This window comes from Panicum virgatum, chromosome 8N (genome assembly GCF_016808335.1).
Source record: "Panicum virgatum strain AP13 chromosome 8N, P.virgatum_v5, whole genome shotgun sequence".
In the NCBI taxonomy this organism is placed as follows: Eukaryota; Viridiplantae; Streptophyta; class Magnoliopsida; order Poales; family Poaceae; genus Panicum; species Panicum virgatum.
The window spans coordinates 13,049,120-13,067,254 of record NC_053152.1 but is presented as its reverse complement, the minus strand read 5'-3'; the positions used below and the strand labels follow the sequence as shown (position 1 = coordinate 13,067,254).

The 18,135-nt window shown below is 47.7% G+C and overlaps 1 protein-coding gene across 1 annotated transcript; it reads left to right on the top strand.

Moving 5' to 3' along the window:
• The first annotated feature begins 596 nt into the window (after window positions 1-596).
• LOC120686438 (cytochrome P450 71A1-like) lies at window positions 597-11,899 on the top strand. The gene is made up of 7 exons (XM_039968638.1): window positions 597-1,623; window positions 6,314-10,261; window positions 10,345-10,514; window positions 10,575-10,823; window positions 10,899-11,235; window positions 11,317-11,494; window positions 11,574-11,899. Exons 1-2 carry the CDS (start codon window positions 667-669, stop codon window positions 6,935-6,937), a joined length of 1,581 nt encoding a protein of 526 aa, XP_039824572.1. The 5' UTR covers window positions 597-666; the 3' UTR covers window positions 6,938-10,261; window positions 10,345-10,514; window positions 10,575-10,823; window positions 10,899-11,235; window positions 11,317-11,494; window positions 11,574-11,899.
• Window positions 11,900-18,135: the final 6,236 nt, after the last annotated feature.

The following is an 18,135-nucleotide window of genomic DNA, read 5'->3' as shown; positions in this document are numbered from 1 at the left end:
AAGACAAATATTAGGCAGCATGCAAGCTAGATGAAATCAGATGTACAAGTAAAATTAGCTTACTACAACTAATTTTAATTCTAGGTTTTTAGTGCAGCTACTTTTAGCTATCAGTCCATCACATTCTGAGTGATGAAAAGGGGAAAAAAAACGGAGATCCATATATATTTGGCAAGGCACAACATACATTCAGTGAAAAAAGTACAGTACTTAACCAGGATCATCGATCTTCGCTATCTAACCAAGATCCAAGATCTTCTTCAGAATCTCAAGCACAGAGCAAGATATATACTTTCGCCGCTCGTCCGCTCCTGTCGAGCCAGGGGCAACCAAAAATTTTCTAAAATGCGGGCTCTGTGTGTGAGGGTGGGGGTAAAACTTTTGGTGGGAGGGAATTTCAAATGTTTTTGTTCTTTATAGTATAGATATAGATAAATGTGATTAATAAAGATATATACTTGGTCCTGATCTTTTATTTTTAGTATGTTGTCCAAACACGCGGATGAACAAGACCACACACCAAACTTGTTCGCATCAAAGTGAAGCCAAGATAGTGAGACAAAAAAGAGCACAGTAAATCTGTCGCTCACTGCTCTCTGCCGTTCACTCCACGCTTTTATTAGCACAAACCGATCGGAAGGGGAACGAACAGTTTGCGCTGCGAGCATGGGCCTCTCACCGTTTCTTGCAGTGCTGCCCGCCATTATTGCCCTTCTCTCCCTCGTGTTCTTCTTCTCCACCGGCAGAAAAGCTGCTCTCTCCCATGGACATGGACGGAGGAGCTTGCCACCGTCGCCGCCGGGCTTCCCTCTCGTCGGCCACCTGCCGCTTCTTGGATCGCTACCCCACCGGACGCTCCGGGCGATGGCCGGAACGCACGGCCCGGTCATGCTCCTGCGGCTCGGCCGCGTGCCCGTCGTGGTGGCCTCCTCGGCGGCCGCGGCGCAGGAGGCCATGAAGGCCCGAGACGTGGCCTTCGCGGGCCGGTACAGCGGGCCGATGGTCGAGCGCCTTTTCTACGGGCGCGACCGCGACATGGCCTTCGCTTCCTACGGCGAGCACTGGCGCCAGGCGCGACGCGTCTGCGTGCTCCACCTCCTCAGCCAGCGCTGCGTGCTCTCCTTCCGGCGCGTTCGCCAGCAGGAGACGGCCGCCCTGATCGGCCGCGTCCGCCGCGATGCCGCCGCCGCCGTGAACCTGAGCCATCTTCTCGTCGTCTACTCCAGCGCCGTCCTCCTGCGGGCCGCGTTCGGCAACGACGACGACGACGACTCCAGCTACGGGCTCGACGGAGAAGGGGAGATTCTTAGGAAGTTGCTAGTCGACGCCGAGGAGTTGCTGGGCTTGGGCACGCTCGGCGAGGTCGTGCCGTGGCTGGCGTGGGTGAACTCGGTGAGGGGGGTGCATGCCAAGGCAGCACGGACGTCTGAGGCGCTGGATGGCTTCCTCGAGCGGGGCATTGCGGACCACCATACGCGGCGCCACCGTGGAGGTCCGCGGAAGGGAGACGGTGGCGGCGACGAGAATCGCCGCAGCTTCGCGAGCGTGCTGCTGGATGTGAAGGAGGAGGAAGAGGCGGGAGGAATCCAGTTTGACACGGCAGCCGTCAAGGCCATCATCCTAGTATGTGTACTACTCCCTCGGTCCCAAATTAAGAAAACAGTTTTAAATTTGAAACAAATTATATTTTATGTTTAACAAGATTTATAAAAAATAGCATCAATATTTTTCTCTAAATAAGTTTACTATAGAAATATTTTTCATAATTAATCTTGATACTTATTTGGTGTCACAAATATTTATATTTTTTCATATACATTTGATTAAACTTCAAATCATTTTACTCCTTATATTGTCAAAGACAACATGCGACAGTTTTCCATATACATTTCTCAGGGCAAAATAGTCCAAGCTGTACTTTAATTCAATTAATTTTCCCAAGTTATCCCTAATAATAAGATACAGCATGCACTTTGGTTTCACGTCTTTGAAAATGCATCTTTTAAGCTACACCTTTCTAAAATACAAAATCACTATTGCTCGAGTGTTCGAAGCCGGAAGCCCTACTACTTTTTATGATCACACCATCTGGACCTTTGTTCAAATCCAACCAATTTGCGAAGGCGTCTTCCCTAAGAAAAATAAAATCCAACCAACTCGCAGAACACGTGAAGGCGTGTTCTCTAAGAAAAAAAAATCCAACTTCCGTGATTTTATTAGACGAGGGGAAAGAAAAATAAATGTTTTACAAAAAAGGTCTCCTGAGCGACCATAAACACCAACAACTACTACTAAGGTAACTTAATATCATATTATTAAAACACCAAAGTTCACTACTTAACTCGGAAATAGAAAACACCAAAAACACAGAAGAACTCTGAAAATCCCCACTGTCGTCAACTCCCGATCCTGATTCTACCGTCGCCCGTAACATTCTTTCCCCACAGTCGATTCATCCAAGGCAAGTCACATGGCGGGTCCCACTGCATAGTTATCCCCCCGGTTCCTCCCTCCTCCGGTTCAGTTTCTCATATCTAGATTGCAGTTCTTTCTCTTTCTCCTTCCCCAAGACGCTTGCCCGAGCGCACAGGGGTCCGGGTGTGCGGCGGCGGGCCACCAGCACCGGGAGACCTCCCCGGCTGCGGCAGGCCACCAGCAGCGAGAAAGCTCCACAGTGGCGGTGGCCCAGTCGCCCGTAGCCGCAGTGGCGGCGCGCTTCCCTAGAAGAGGGGCGGTGGGCGAGCTCCGTGATGGCGGCGGCACGCACCCGGAGGGGAGTAGCGGTGGGCGAGCTTCTCGGCAGCGACGGTGCCCTCTCCGAGGGGGCAGCGACGGTGACCCCCAAGGTGGGGTGATGTTCTTTTTCAGTTTTTTATGCAAAATTTTCCTGAAACATTTGTAAATTGTTTTAGCGGCAAAAGTTTTCTACAAAACATTTGGAAAAGTTTTTTCGTATTTATTTTGCAGCAAAAGTTTCATTGAACACTTTTTCACAAAAGTTTTTTTTATATTGGATGCAAAAGTTTTTTCTTCGAAAATTTTCCATTTTTTGTCAAAAATTATTTTTCATTTTTTCTCAAAAAATTTCTCTTTCAAACTTTTTCAAATCAAACTTTTTCCTTTCTCTCCAGTTCTTTTCCTAAAAAATTTCTCCAAAAAATCTTTGTCAACAAATATTTTGTGAAAAGAGAATAAATTTGTGGGAGCACAACTACCAAAAAAGGGAAAGATTGCGCTTGTCGGAAACTGACTGTACACACAGAAACTTACGGGCGACCGGAAATTAGAGTCACCCCAACTCTCATTGTTCTTCGGAGGAACTTTTTCTTTTGATCTTTTCCAAATTTTATCTTTTATCCAACATGGGCTCAATCCAAATATTTATTTTGGAATACATATTATTGCTTGATTCTGAGGAACATATTATTGTTCTTCAGGATCGTTACATGAGCCCATGTCAGCATCAAGCAATAATATATAACACTGAACTTTTTCTTTTGATCTTTTCCAAATTTTGCTCGACACTTCCGCCAGTAGCCATTGTTGACGACTAAAATTGGTAGGGACCGGTCTGACCGGTGTGTTTAGACGGTCTAACCGGTCGAGGCGTTTGTAGCCGTCTAGCACGACCAACCGGTCGGACCGGTGGGTCCGACCGGTCAAGGAAACTTCTAGTACAACTTGTGTTTTTTATAGTTTTAGATCTTGTAATAGGATTTCTTGCGGGATAAGTCCACTCCACCCTATTCGGCCGATTGAGGATACAACACAATCGAACTTATCAAATCAATCTACTTTTATCGTTTTTACCTTTCTTACTCGTTATCCTACTTTTTCAACCTTGTTGTTCTTCCTTCGTCTCCATGGCGCATGAAGACGCCCTAGCTGGTCTGCCGAACCTAGAGCAATCCAAGGTGCGTCTGCCCCGACGGTGTCCCTCTCGGGCGGGCGTTCGTTGGATCCTCGTCGGGCTGCCCCGACGAGACCGGTCTGACCGGTCCACTGTACCAGTCTGACCAGTTGGTTCCGCAGCGCTGCAAGGTGCGCCGCTGCTCGCCGCGCGTTCTAGCGCGTTCGTGTGTTGGCCCCGAATCAATGCCAACAGCCATGTAACGATCCTGTCACCGACACAGAATCAAGCACCGAAAGGTCGAGCCATTGTTTCACGAATGACCACGCTTGCTTTGAGTATTGACAGTGTTTGCAAAGGTGTCTCTTGGTCAATACCACCACAAAGTTTCAAAATGGGTCATTTGACCAATTTCGCTTCAACAAATTGTTGGCGGTGAGGATCTTCTTATGTAGTAGAGTCCTGCGAAGAAGCGGCATTTAGGTTCTGCTGCTTCTTTCCAAATTGGCATTAGTCGTAGCTTCCCATAGGAGCCTTCAAATTGTATACGGTATGCACTTTTTGTTGTATATACTCCCCATCATTCGTCCATCGCCAACATATTGTGTCTTCCTAGGGGTGGTAAAGGGCCCAACATTTTGAACTAGAAAATCTAAGGATCGGGCCCTAAAAGGGCCGGGCTCTAAACATATGTATTTTTGAACTAAAAATTTTAAGGGTTTTATTGGGCTGTGAAGAGGCCATTAGGGCCATGACCCATTACCACCCCTGGTCTTCCCTGTCTTCTGCTAGTCTTTTTCTTTTTTGAACGAACCGCACAAGGCAGTACGAGTTTCTATTAATACAGTAGAAAACTACGAGACTACAACTTGGAAGGTCACAGGCAGGAAAAAGAAAATAAAAGAAAAAACAACATAAACTCGCCCGATTGGATATGCCGCACACAAACTACGAGACTACAACTTGGAAGGTCACAGGCAGGAAAAAGAAAATAAAAGAAAAAACAACATAAACTCGCCCGATTGGATATGCCGCACACTCCACTTGACAATATAGCAGCTGCACCCTCTACTCGACAATGGCAGCTGTACCACACAGTGCCCACCAACAAATTCATTACCATAAGCGTGACCATGTTGACAGGGACCTAAGAGAAACCAAACTGTACCGCACCAAGAAAACCATGGTCATGTGGAACCCTCTGCTATAGTGCCGCTGCTACACTACGCTCCATCTGACAGAGTGATATACCACCAGACGCGGACCTCCACAGGCTACCTCATAGCCGCCACCATGAAAACACAAACACGCGGGGGCCTACATCCGCCGTTGGACTACTCCACCTCGCTCTCGTCGCCTCAAAGATACATTGTGTGCGGAGCCTCGCCACATCCGCCACTGTTCTCCATGTCTCAAATCCGTTTCTTTTGTCACCATCAGAATGGCGAGCAATGTTGCCCCGCTTTCCATAGTCTCCACCAAACCATGGTTCACCTTATCACCGATAGGTTTCCGATAATTCCGATATTTCTGTTTTATCGGTGAGCACCGATAGAATTACTTTATCATCTAAAAATATCATTGTTTTAAATTTAACACTCCATTCGACTAACCCACAAGTTTGTGCACATACTTTTTACCCACTATAATGAGTAAAAAGAGCATGTAACCATCTTTTGATCCTAATCCATTCATTTGCTTTTATTCCACCATCCAATTCTTCATATTCTAGTGAGAACCGACGTAGCAGATATGTCTCCCTATCGGCTATTTCCTTTCATTTTTCTACGTTATTATGTATAGTTTTTTAGGCTAGATGGTTTGAAAAAAATCTAAGTTCATTTCTACACAAAATGAGAGTTTTTTCTCTAAATTTTGTCCGAAAAAATTTCTCTATCACCAATAGAATTCCGATATATCCGATATTCCCGTTTATCACCAACCTCCGATATTTTTAATTTATCGATAAGGTAAACCCTGCACCAAACTATTTTCATGCCCATCTATCACTCACCTCATGTGAGAGTATATTTTTCAGAAACTTCATTCGTACGTGGAGCTATCTAAAAACACGCATCTAACATAAAATGGCTCCAGCTGAAGTTGACAGGACTCCCTCAATAAAAAAATAAATAACATGACTATATAGAAAGACAGACTTACGGGATGGAGCATAAGCATGCGTGCGGGAGCGGGAAAAGTCGCAACCGGTTGCTAGAAAATGAAATGGTGAGGGTTGCACGTGTAGAGAGAGTGCCACGCTCTCATGTACAATGCGACCAGTCAAGTATTATTTGCGTACTTAGAGCAGACCAGTCGAGTATTATTTGCGTACTTAGAGCAGGTAAAACAATGATAATTATATATTGTATAGCTTAGTTTAGATTATCAGGTTTGCTCTCTATATGTGAGCATTGACTATAGTGATATATATATATATGTGTGTATGTGTGTACGGTGCAGGATATGTTCCTAGCCGGCTCGTCCACGACCGCCTCCATTGTGGAATCGGCAATGGCGGAGCTCATCAACCATCCAGATGAGATGCGCAAGCTCCAAGAGGAGATACGCGCGGCCATCATCCATGACGGCGGTGACAACCAAATTACCGAGGACCACCTAGGTAAGCTGCGCCGCCTCAAGCCGGTGCTCAAGGAGACGCTCCGTCTGCACATGCCGTCGCCGCTCGTGCATCGACAGACGGTCGAGGACACCGAGCTGCTCGGATACCATGTTCCAGCGCGCACCCGTGTCATCATCGACGTCGGGGCCATCGCACGGGACCCCGCCACGTGGGAGCGCGCAGGGGAGTTCCTGCCGGAGCGGTGGTTCGGGGATGACGGCGCGTCGGCGGCGGTGGCGGGGCAGGACTTCACATTCTTGCCGTTCGGTGGCGGGCGGAGAGGGTGCCCCGGTGCCGGGTTTGGCATGGCGAGCGTCGACCTGGTGCTGACGAGCCTGCTGTACCATTTTGACTGGGAGCTACCGGCCGGTGGGGCGTCCACGGTCGACATGGATGTGGTAGGTGAATTGGCCGTGCGGTTGAAGAAACCTCTGTGTCTGGTCGCTAAGCCATGGTGTCCTTAATAAGATCCATCACGCATGGTGTCCATCCTGCTCATATTCATCAGGAAATTAAATAAAGAGTTTAATTATCCGCACGGGCCACGTGTCCTTCACTGCTATCTTATACATTCATGGTAAACAGCAAAATGTAAAGTTTGGATGCATAATTTACACTATTGCATATAAGCATCCATATAATATGTAATTACTGGCTATATATATTATTCTCCTCTATTAATATATATTTGCTTTACAGAGGTATTGCCAGCGGTTTCCAAAAAATACACTATTACTATCTTCTTATCTATGTTGCTTTTCGTTATGGCATCTCTAAATTTCACGTGCCTGAACTTTCACTACCTAAGAAACGCCCTATAGTGACGGGCATCATCTCCCTAAGGTGACGGGTATCGCGTTCGTCGCTTCTACAGCGTCATTAATTAGAACAGAAAGGTGACGGTCGTTTACCCATCACCTATGTATGTAAAAGGTGACGGACTATACTGATGCCCGTCACCGTGCTAAAATAAATATCTGCAGCATGAATAAAAATCAAAAAAATATTTTTTTCCCACCGCGCTTGCATCTCAAGCCACAAGTCGCGCGATTATGCGCGCGTGCGATTTATTCCGGCGTTATTAGGATTCGAACCCACAATCTTAGCCTTGCGCATACCGTTTCCTACAACTAGACTACACCATCACATGTGACCAACAATGAGATATTTTTCTTTTATCATCACTTTCAAATATCTTATATAACCCATTTCGCAGCCATAACGATCTCAAATGAAAATCTTTTCAACTACAAAGTTATAGATCTGGTCGCGACCTACAACTTTCATATATACTTTTTTTCCATCTGAAGTCATTTGAAAATTTTGAAGATTTAAAATTCGAAATATAAACCATGTATTTGGGTGCCAAAATAACCTCAAATAAAAAAAATTCAACTACAAAGTTGTAGATCTGGTTGAGATCTACAACTTTTGTATAGACTATTTTTTAATCTGAGATAATTTGAATTTTTCAAAAATCGCGTGTTCAAATATTAATAAAAGTTACAAAGGTGACGCGCCTTGATGTTGCACGTCACCTATGTTATCACAAAGGTGACACGCTTTGATGTTGCCCGTCACCTTTCACTTATTAAAGTCCGTCATCTATACTATGCTTATAGGTGACGTGCGTTAATATTGTCTGTCACCTATATCAAACTTATAGGTGACGTGCTTTGATGTTGCACGTCACCTATGTCATCACAAAAGAGACGGGCAACGTTTTAGGGAGGCCACTAAGGGGTCAAAGGTGATGTGTGTCAGTGTTTGATGTGGGAAGACGCCGAGATAAGAAACACGATGGTGCAAGCAACACAAGGGTTTAGACAGGTTCGGGCCACAAGGATGCGTAATACCCTACGTCCAGTTGGGTGGTTTGTATTGACTTGGATGTAGATGGGTGGTCTAATGATCTGTTACCTCTGGAGGGGTCCTTGCCTGCCCTTATATAGGCTGGGGAGGCAAGGTTACAAGGAAACCCTAGTCAATACGAGCCTAAGAGTCTGCACTGAGTACTATTCGTGCGATATCCTCCTATACCGGCTAGTTCTACATCCTTCCAGAGTTGTTACATGCCGAATGGATATGAGACAGGCCCCATCTCATATTGGGTACTGAATCTTGCCACGTAAGGTATCCCGTGGCCCCGGGTCTGACAAGCCCCCGAGCTCTTCGCAGCTGAGTAGTCGCAGGTCTTCGAGTACTTCCTGAAGCCGTCATCGAGTAATCTCCATCTTCTTTGTAGATTGCACTTCGAGTACTTCTTGAGCTGCACTGAAGTTGTGTGGTGCTCCTTCTCCAGTAGTCTTGACGCCCTTTGGTGAAAATCTTCATGTATGGTGTGCGATAAAAAATTGCACTCCATATGGACTAGCCCCCGAGCCTTAGGTTGAATCAAAGAATTCAAGCTGAGGGTCTATCTTGAAATTGAATTTAATCAATCGTTTTGTTTTTTAAAAAACAAACTCCTTTTGCCACATACCCAGTATCCCCCAAGCCTTGTACCCAAATTCTAAAAATTTAGAAAGAAGAGTCCAAAACGGCGTGGCATACTTACAGTGATGTAATCACTTATTTGTGATTTTGACATGAAATGTTTGCCTCTTATTGTAAGCATATGTCAGAATCTATCCTTATGCCATTTGCTCGGAAAACTGATCACCACCATCCCCCGAGCGTGACAATAAGAAAAAAGATCTGTTCTAAGTATTTACCAAAGTGCCATTGGTAGACTGTATAACTAGGTTTAGAAACTGAAGGGTTCTTACCTTATCACCGCCGCCGTCTCTTCATCCCCTTTCCATCCCTAAATTGTATTTCCCTGCGAGTCTCCGTGAAACGCTAGCCCCCGAAGAGAGACCATCGGATTTCTTAATGGAGAAAATTGCAGATGCCGGAGGCGGTCAGAAACGGAATCGCGAGGAGAAAACAGCGATGGAGGGGAAATCGTCCTTTCCTCAGAGTAAATTGTCTGAGGAGGATTTAAAAGTTTTGGTTGAAAATTGTCTTCTCCAGCCAAAGGAGTTGGTTCATTGGCGGAGTTCTTTGGGGGAATCTTCTCCGTCCCCTAAAGATTCAGAGGTCATTTTATTTACCCCTTTTGTGAAGTATGGATTGGCTCTTCCTGCGTGCGATTTTCTTCAAGGGGTGTTGTATTATCATGGAATTCAAATCCACCATTTGACCCCGGATTCAATTCTGCATCTGAGCGTTTTCGTCCATCTTTGTGAGGCTTTTCTTGGGATAGAGCCGCACTTCGAGTTATTTTGTAAATTATACTCATTGGTCCCCGGGCCTTCCAGGAAGGAGATGGGCAGTTTTGGGTGTGCCAACTTAGAACTTCGTTCAGAAGTTGTTGATAAATATCTAGAGTGGCCTAGGATTCACATAGACCCCTCTTGGAGCTCACAATGGTTTTACATTCATAACCAGGCTCCAAGTTTGGCTAAGTTTTCTGCTGACCCTCCAGTATATGTCTGGGCATGGTTTCTGAACAGTGATAGTGGAAGTGATTTTCAGACAGACGAGTTGTTGGAATCAATTTGTTCTTTAAGAAAGAAGCAGGTGACAGCAGCGTCTGTTTTCAAGAATTGGATGCAGCATGGGATCCAGCCTCTACAGAAGAGAAAACATTTTGGTTTTCAATATGAGGGTACTCAGGATGAATCTCGCTTGTCTGCAGAAGCGGTGGATTCTTCAAGTACTTTAAGGGTCGTTTGGAGCATATTTCCTGACCAATTGTCAGTGCCATATGTGCAAGAGTCTTTCGTGCAAGCAATCCTCCTGAGGTAAGATGGCCTATGCATATCTTATTCTTTGGTGTCTTCAAGTGGTCGACACTTAAAGAATCTTTTACTTTCTTGGTTTGAAGGCTAATGTGGCAGTGTACAAGAGTGATCCTCCCATTCCAGATTCTGCTACGACCAATAGGGAGAAAAACTTTCATAGGCCTTTAGGGATAGTGCTTGTAGAGTCCATGGTTGAAGATGATCCATACTACTCATCTTCATCAGATAGTGATGAAGCGTCTACAAAGAGAAGGTAGGATCTTTAGCTCGTCTCCTTCTTGCGAGTAGTTTTTAATAATATTCCTGTTTGCAGGAATTTGGGAGAAAGATGTGATGAATCTGGGGCTAGTAAGGATGTGGAGATAAGTAATTTTCCTGCTCCTCCCCCCTCTCAGCCTGAGCCTGTGCCGAGCTCAGGCCCAGGACAAAGAATACTGCGAGTGCCGCGCCAGCGAGTAGATTCTGGATCTACCGCGGGGTCAGTTACTCCTTCTATTGGTGTTTGGTCAGGCCTTGGGATTTTGCGGGCTTCTCAAAAGCTTGTCGTCAAGCGCTCGAATATGTGAGTATTGCTACGCTGTAGAATAGTAATGTTTAAGTGGCAATATCGAGTACTTATCTCATTGTTTGTATGTAGATCCGCAGCTGGTTTAAGGCGTCCAGCCCATGAACCTGCGACTACTCGGGAGGAGGATGTAGCCCCCGAGTCATCGGAAAGACCCGAGGAAACGCCTTCTTCTGCGGTGAATGTAGATATCCCGGAGAAAATATATGCTGCTGAGTCGGAGGAACCAACAGCATGCCCCACGACTGCTCCTCCAGTCACCGAACCGAGGGATCCGGCTAGTCCACGGACTTCAACAGCGGTGGACCCTAATGAGGTTCCAGTCGGGTTGATAGAAGATGATCTTCTGTCAGCCGAGTTATGCAATGAATCTGTTGATTCTCTTCGGCGTGTTTATAAACACTTCAAGGTAATGTTTGTACAGTTTGCATTGTACATTGTGTGTATATTATACACTTCTTATTTTTATTTTGTCTTTGGCAAAAAATAGTCATGCGATCTCGACTGAAGTCGTCGATCCTAGCCGTAAAGGCTGAAGGTCTTCAGGATGTTCATTACCTGAAGCAAGAGCTATTAGAGAAAGATGTTGTGATTGCTGAACCAGCTGGCAGCATCACAAGCTGGTAGTTCGGATGCTAGGCAGAATGAAGAATTGACAAGATGCCAACGTGAGTACTACGAGTACTTCATAAACTGACTGTGATAGCCATCATATTCTGAGTATCTCACAATAATGTTGTCTTGCAGGGGAAAGAGATCAATCTCTTCGAGAATGCGAGGAGCTGAAACAGGCAAATGCAGATCTCGAAGAGTACAAGAAAAGCATGGAAGCAGTCTGAGAAGTGCCGATAAGAAGCTTGCAGAGAATTTGAGTACCATTCAAAAGCTTAATCGGGATAAAGAAAGGAAGGATAAGGAAATTGAAGACCTGGAGAGTGCAGCTCGAGACGTGATTGAGATGGTGCAACCTCCCCATCCTAGTGTATGCCTAGAGTAGCATTTGACTCTAGAGTTGGACTTTTGATAGAGACGGATAATCCAGATCGCCTCTAGAGTTAGTACGGAATAGCGTAGACGTGGTGTCTCGGCTAGACTTTACCACTTAGTTGTCTTATACTCCCACAGATTGAGAGGTAGCCGGCAGGTGGTGACAGCCCTGTTTGAGCCCTAGCAACCCTCCACGTTCGGATATAGGATAGAGCCTACACCGTAGCTACTAGCTTGTATAAGCCAGTCAAGACCGGGCGCTCGAAGTATCAAGCGAAGGATCTCTTCTTCTAGACATAGATTCTGAATCTTAGGAAGTCCTCTCTGCCCTATCTCTCCTACACCAGTGTGTGTCCTTGGATGAGCCTGAACCCGTAGATAGTGTACTCATGTTCCTCAGTGGATACGATACCCTGGAATACTCCTAGGTGAAAGCTACAGTGGTATCCGTGCGCTTGTGGATTTTATTCGTCACGTTACAAAGTACCAACACGCACTTTCCTATTTGTCAGTTAGCCCAGTGCCAATCAAGGCGGTCTTCGATGAATCACCTTCGAATAGTTGAATTGTCTTGACGCCCACATTGTCGGGTGGCTTTGGTGCAGACTGGTTTGCTTTCTTTGTGGGAATTTTCATTCTTGACTGAGAGAGTTGCTTTGCTGCCGCGAGTACTTCTTCTTTGAGACCACTTCCGCCGTCGATGAGTACTCGAGTCAGGCGAGAGCCGGCCACGACAGGGTCTAGAACTAGCGAGAATTTTCCTCGCTCGGAGAAACTAGTCCATTGATCCTCCCTAGAGAAGGTGATCGGGACCTCGCTATGTTTCAACGGCCTGGGGATGGCGGGTTCCAAATGTAGAATTTCGCGCCACATGAGTTTCTGGGCGCGCTTGTTGAAGCGGGAATCTCCTCCGTATATGATGTTGACCGTGTTGGAAGGTAGTTGGAAACCCTGTGGTGCATCTTGGTTGTTGTCATCTTCGTTCTGCTTGCCTTTTTTGTTTTTGTCTTCCTTGATCGGGTGTTCTTGGAGAGACTTTCGCAGATTTATGCACTCAAGGATTGTGTGTCTTGCTTTCGGGTGAAGAGGGCATGGCTTGTTGAGAAGCTTATGGAAATCATCCTGCTGGCTCCCAGATTTGTTTCCACGCTGGCCCCGATCGAGAGTGGCGATGGTGTCATCTGGCCTGCGCTTGTTGTCAAGGTTGCGCTCTTTTCTATCAGGGCGCGAGTCGTCGTTTCTTCTTGAATTGTTATCGTCCCAGTGAGGGAAACGATCTTTTTCTTGCTCCTCTTGATCGGCAAATTCCAGCATCATGTTGTGAAGGGCCACAACTGAACGAGGGCGGTTTCGGCCGAAGTTGCGGTAAAGTTGTCGAGTGGTGAGGCCATTGTGGAAGTAGTCGATGACGTCGTCGTCGATGATGTTGGCGATTGTGGAGCAGGTGTCGAAGAAGCGTTTGAGCTATGACATCAAGGCTTCACCGCGCTCCGGCTTGCAGAGGCGCAGATCATAGCGGGTAGCCGGTCGGTGGATGGATCCTTGGAAGTTGTCGTCGAAGAGCTTCTTCAAGTCCTCCCACGAGTGGATCGAGTCATGTTGTAGACTCTCGAGCCATGTCAGAGGTGCTGATTCCAGGGCCATCGGGAAATAGATTGCTTTTGTTGAGTTCATCCCACCTGCAACCTCAATAGCAGTTGAATATGTACGAAGCCATTGGCGAGGGTCTTGCTTACCTTCGAACTTCTGCAAATTCTGCAGGTTGGCGGGGTTGAAAATAGTTGGGTACTCGGCGTAGTTGATGTTCTAGCTGAAGGTGGGAAAGCAATCCGTTTCGTCGGCCACACGGCCGTTGCGTCGAGCGTTGATGAGTTCTCGTGCATCGCGAAAGTTGTCGCGACCATAGTTCTGGTTACCGTAGTCGTAGTCGCAGTTGCCGTGGCCATACTCCCGGTTGCCGTGGTCACGTTCCCGGTTCCTAGGTGGTTTTGGTTGGTTACTTTCGTCCTGGTACCCGGGCCGCTGCTGTTGTTGACTCGATCGTGGTTGCCGATTGGTTTCCTGATCGCCCCTTGGTCTGATCGGGGTGTGGCTGTTGCAAGAAGCTAAGGGAAGCGGGTTTCGTCTATCCATTTGGTACAATGCTTCTTTTGCAAGGAATTGCATCCTTCAAACTTCTAGTGAATCTGGTAAGTTTTGCATCAGGAGGGCTGCTTCCGTAAGGTTGATTACCGGATGTTGGACTGCCTCAAAATCATTCTGTAAATTGCGAGGACCTACTGGAGGCCCGAGAGCTGGTTGCGCCCGCGCAGTGGTATTTCCCCTTCATTTTGTGGTGCGTTTACTGAAAGCTTGTCACCAAATATCTGGTCCAGAAGTTCGTTGGCGTAGTTGGCTGCATCTGGTCCCATGTCACTGTCAGGGCTGCGATTCGTGGGTAGTGCTGTAGTCGACCAAAACAGTGTCTCTGATTCCCTCTTTTTTAATTGGAGGTAATGGTGGGTTTTTCGGTGCAACAGGGGTCAAAATGGGCCTGGCAGGCCCACTTTCGCACCGGCAAAACCACGGCAACGAAAACGGCCGAAAACCCACCCGACATGAGTTTTATGTACAAATGAGTGGATCGGGTGCAAAAGTTACGGAAAATTCGACAGTGGGTTTTTCGGATCAATAGGGGCCAAAATGGGCCTGGCGGGCCCACTTTCGCACCGGTACCCCTATGGCAACGAAAACGGCCGAAAACCCACCCGACATGAGTTTTATGTCCAAATGAGTGGATCGGGTGCAAAAGTTGCGAAAAATTCGACAGTGGGTTTTTCGGTGCAACAGGGGCCAAAATGGGCCCGGCGGGCCCACTTCTGCACCGGTACCCCGACGGCAACGAAAACGGCCGAAAACCCACCCGACATGAGTTTTAGGTCCAAATGAGTGGATTGGGTGCAAAAGTTGCGAAAAATTCGACGGTGGGTTTTTCGGTGCAATAGGGGCCAAAATGGGCCTGGCGGGCCCACTTTCGCAACGGAACCCCTACGGCCACGAAAACGGCCGAAAACCCACCCGACATGAGTTTTAGGTCCAAATGAGTGGATCAGGTGCAAAAGTTGCGAAAAATTCGACGGTGGGGTTTTCGGTGCAACAGGGGTCAAAATGGGCCTGGCAGGCCCACTTTCGCACCAGCGCAAACCACGGCAACGAAAACGGCAGAAAACCCACCCGACATGAGTTTTAGGTCCAAATGAGTGGATCGGGTGCAAAAGTTGCGAAAAATTCGACGGTGGGTTTTTCGGTGCAACAGGGGTCAAAATGGGCCTAGCAGGCCCACTTTCGCACTGGCGCAACCACGGCAATGAAAACGGCCGAAAACCCACCTGACATGAGTTTTAGGTCCAAATGAGTGGATCGGGTGCAGAAGTTGCGAAAAATTCGACGGTGGGTTTTTCATGCAACTGGGGTCAAAATGGGCCTAGCCCACTTTCGCACCGGCGCAACCACGGCAATGAAAACGGCCGAAAACCCACCCGACATGAGTTTTATGCACAAATGAGTGGATCGGGTGCAAAAGTTGCGAAAAATTCGATGGTGGGTTTTTCGGTGCAACAGAGGGCCAAAATGGGCCTGGCGGGCCCACTTTCGCACCGGTACCCCTACGGCAACAAAAACGGCCGAAAACCCACCCGACATGAGTTTTATGTCCAAATGAGTGGATCGGGAGCAAAAGTTGCGAAAAATTCGACGGTGGGTTTTTCGGTGCAATAGGGGCCAAAATGGGCCTGGCTGGCCCACTTTCGCAGCGGAACCCCTACGGCAACGAAAACGGCCGAAAACCCACCCGACATGAGTTTTAGGTCCAAATGAGTGGATCAGGTGCAAAAGTTACAAAAAAAATCGACGGTGGGTTTTTCTGTGCAACAGGGGTCAAAATGGGCCTGGCAGGCCCACTGTCGTACCGGCGCAACCACGGCAACGAAAACGGCCGAAAACCCACGCGACAAGAGATTTATGTACAAATGAGTGGATCAGGTGCAAAAGTTGCGAAAAAATGGATGATGGGTTTTTCGGTGCAACAAGGGCCAAAATGGGCCTGGCGGGCCCACTTTCGTACCGGTACCCCTATGGCAACGAAAAAAGCCGAAAACCCACCCTACATGAGTTTTATGTCCAAATGAGTGGATCGGGTGCAAAAGTTGCGAAAAATTCGATGGTGGGTTTTTCGGTGCAACAGGGGCCAAAATGGGCCTGGCGGGCCCACTTTCGCACCGGTACCCCTACGGCAACGAAAACGGCCGAAAACCCACCCGACATGAGTTTTATGTCCAAATGAGTGGATCAGGTGCAAAAAATGCGAAAAATTCGACGGTGGGTTTTTCGGTGCAACAGGGGCCAAAATGGGCCTGGCGGGCCCACTTTCGCACCGGTACCCCGACGGCAACGAAAACGGCTGAAAACCAACCTGACATGAGTTTTAGGTCCAAATGAGTGGATCGGGTGCAGAAGTTGCGAAAAATTCGACGGTGGGTTTTTCGGTGCAACAGGGGTCAAAATGGGCCTAGTAGGCCCACTTTCGCACCGGCGCAACCACGGCAATGAAAACGGCCGAAAACCCACCCGACATGAGTTTTATGTACAAAAGTGTGGATCGAGTGCAAAAGTTGCGAAAAATTCGACGGTGGGTTTTTCGGTGCCAAAATGGGCCTTGCGGGCCCACTTTCGCACCGGTACCCCGACGGCAACGAAAATGGCCGAAAACCCACCCGAAATGAGTTTTAGGTCCAAATGAGTGGATCGGGTGTAAAAGTTGCGAAAAATTTGACGGTGGGTTTTTCGGTGCAATAGGGGCCAAAATGGGCCTTGCGGTCCACTTTCGCAACGTAACCCCTATGGCAACGAAAACGGCCAAAAACCCACCCGACATGAGTTTTAGGTCCAAATGAGTGGATCGGGTGCAATAGTTGCGAAAAATTCGACGGTGGGTTTTTCGGTGCAATAGGGGCCAATATGGGCCTGGCGGGCCCACTTTAGCACCGGTACCCCGACGGCAACGAAAACGGCCGAAAACCCACCCGACATGAGTTTTATGTCCAAATGAGTTTATCAGGTGCAAAAGTTGCGAAAAATTCGACGGTGCGTTTTTCGGTGCAACAGGGGTCGAAATGGGCCTGGAGGCCCACTTTCGCACCGGCGCAACCACGGCAACGAAAATGGCCGAAAACCCACCCGACATGAGTTTTAGGTCCAAATGAGTGGATCGGGTGCAAAAGTTGCGAAAAATTCGACGGTGGGTATTTCGGTGCAATAGGTGCCAAAATGGGCCTGGCGGGCCCACTTTCGCACCGGTAACCCGACGGCAACGAAAACAGCCGAAAACCCACCCGACATGAGTTTTAGGTCCAAATGAGTGGATCGGGTGCAAAAGTTACGAAAAATTCGACGGTGGGTTTTTCGGTGCAATAGGGGCCAAAATGGACCTTGCGGGCCCACTTTCGCAACGGAACCCCTATGGCAACGAAAACGACCGAAAACCCACCCGACATGAGTTTTAGGTCCAAATGAGTGGATCGGGTGCAATAGTTGCGAAATATTCGACGGTGGGTTTTTCGGTGCAACAGGGGCCAAAATGGGCCTGGCGGGTCCACTTTCGCACCGGTACCCCGACGGCAACGAAAACGGCTGAAAACCCACCCGACATGAGTTTTATGTCCAAATGAGTGGATCGGGTGCAAAAGTTGCGAAAAATTCGACAGTGGGTTTTTCGGTGCAACAGGGGCCGAAATGGGCCTGGCGGGCCCACTTTCGCACCGACGCTACCACGGCAACGAAAACGGCCGAAAAACCACCCGACATGAGTTTTATGTTGAAATGAGTGGATTGGGAGCAAAAGTTGCGAAACATTCGACGGTGGGTTTTTCGATGCAATAGGGGCCAAAATGGGTCTGGCGGGCCACTTTCGCACCGGCGCAACCACGGCAACGAAAACGGCTGAAATCCCACCCGACATGAGTTTTATGTCCAAATGACTGGATGATAGCGCTCACGCAGGTTTTGTTGCCGGATCTTTCGATGAGAGTGAACTGGATAGTTCGATTCGGGGAAGGAAGGTGACGTTCACGGCCCGACTACAACTTCTAGAGACGTTGCGCCTTAGCAACCGATACACCACCTCCCAAGGTTGCCGCGATCTTGCGAAACGCGACCACCGGCCACTAGGGCACTTGTCCTGCAAGCAATCGAAGAACTAGCAAGAACAAGTAAATAAGCACTAAAATCACAAGATGGAATTGAAGAACACAAACTGATCCTCAACTATGGTGGGGTTCCGAATACA

Excerpts from the sequence above, each read along its gene's own strand:
- LOC120686438 (XM_039968638.1), top strand. The coding sequence starts at position 667 with ATGGGCCTCTCACCGTTTCTTGCAGTGCTGCCCGCCATTATTGCCCTT. Across the intron at positions 1,624-6,313 it reads CCGTCAAGGCCATCATCCTA|GATATGTTCCTAGCCGGCTC; the intron begins GTATGTGTACTA and ends TGTACGGTGCAG.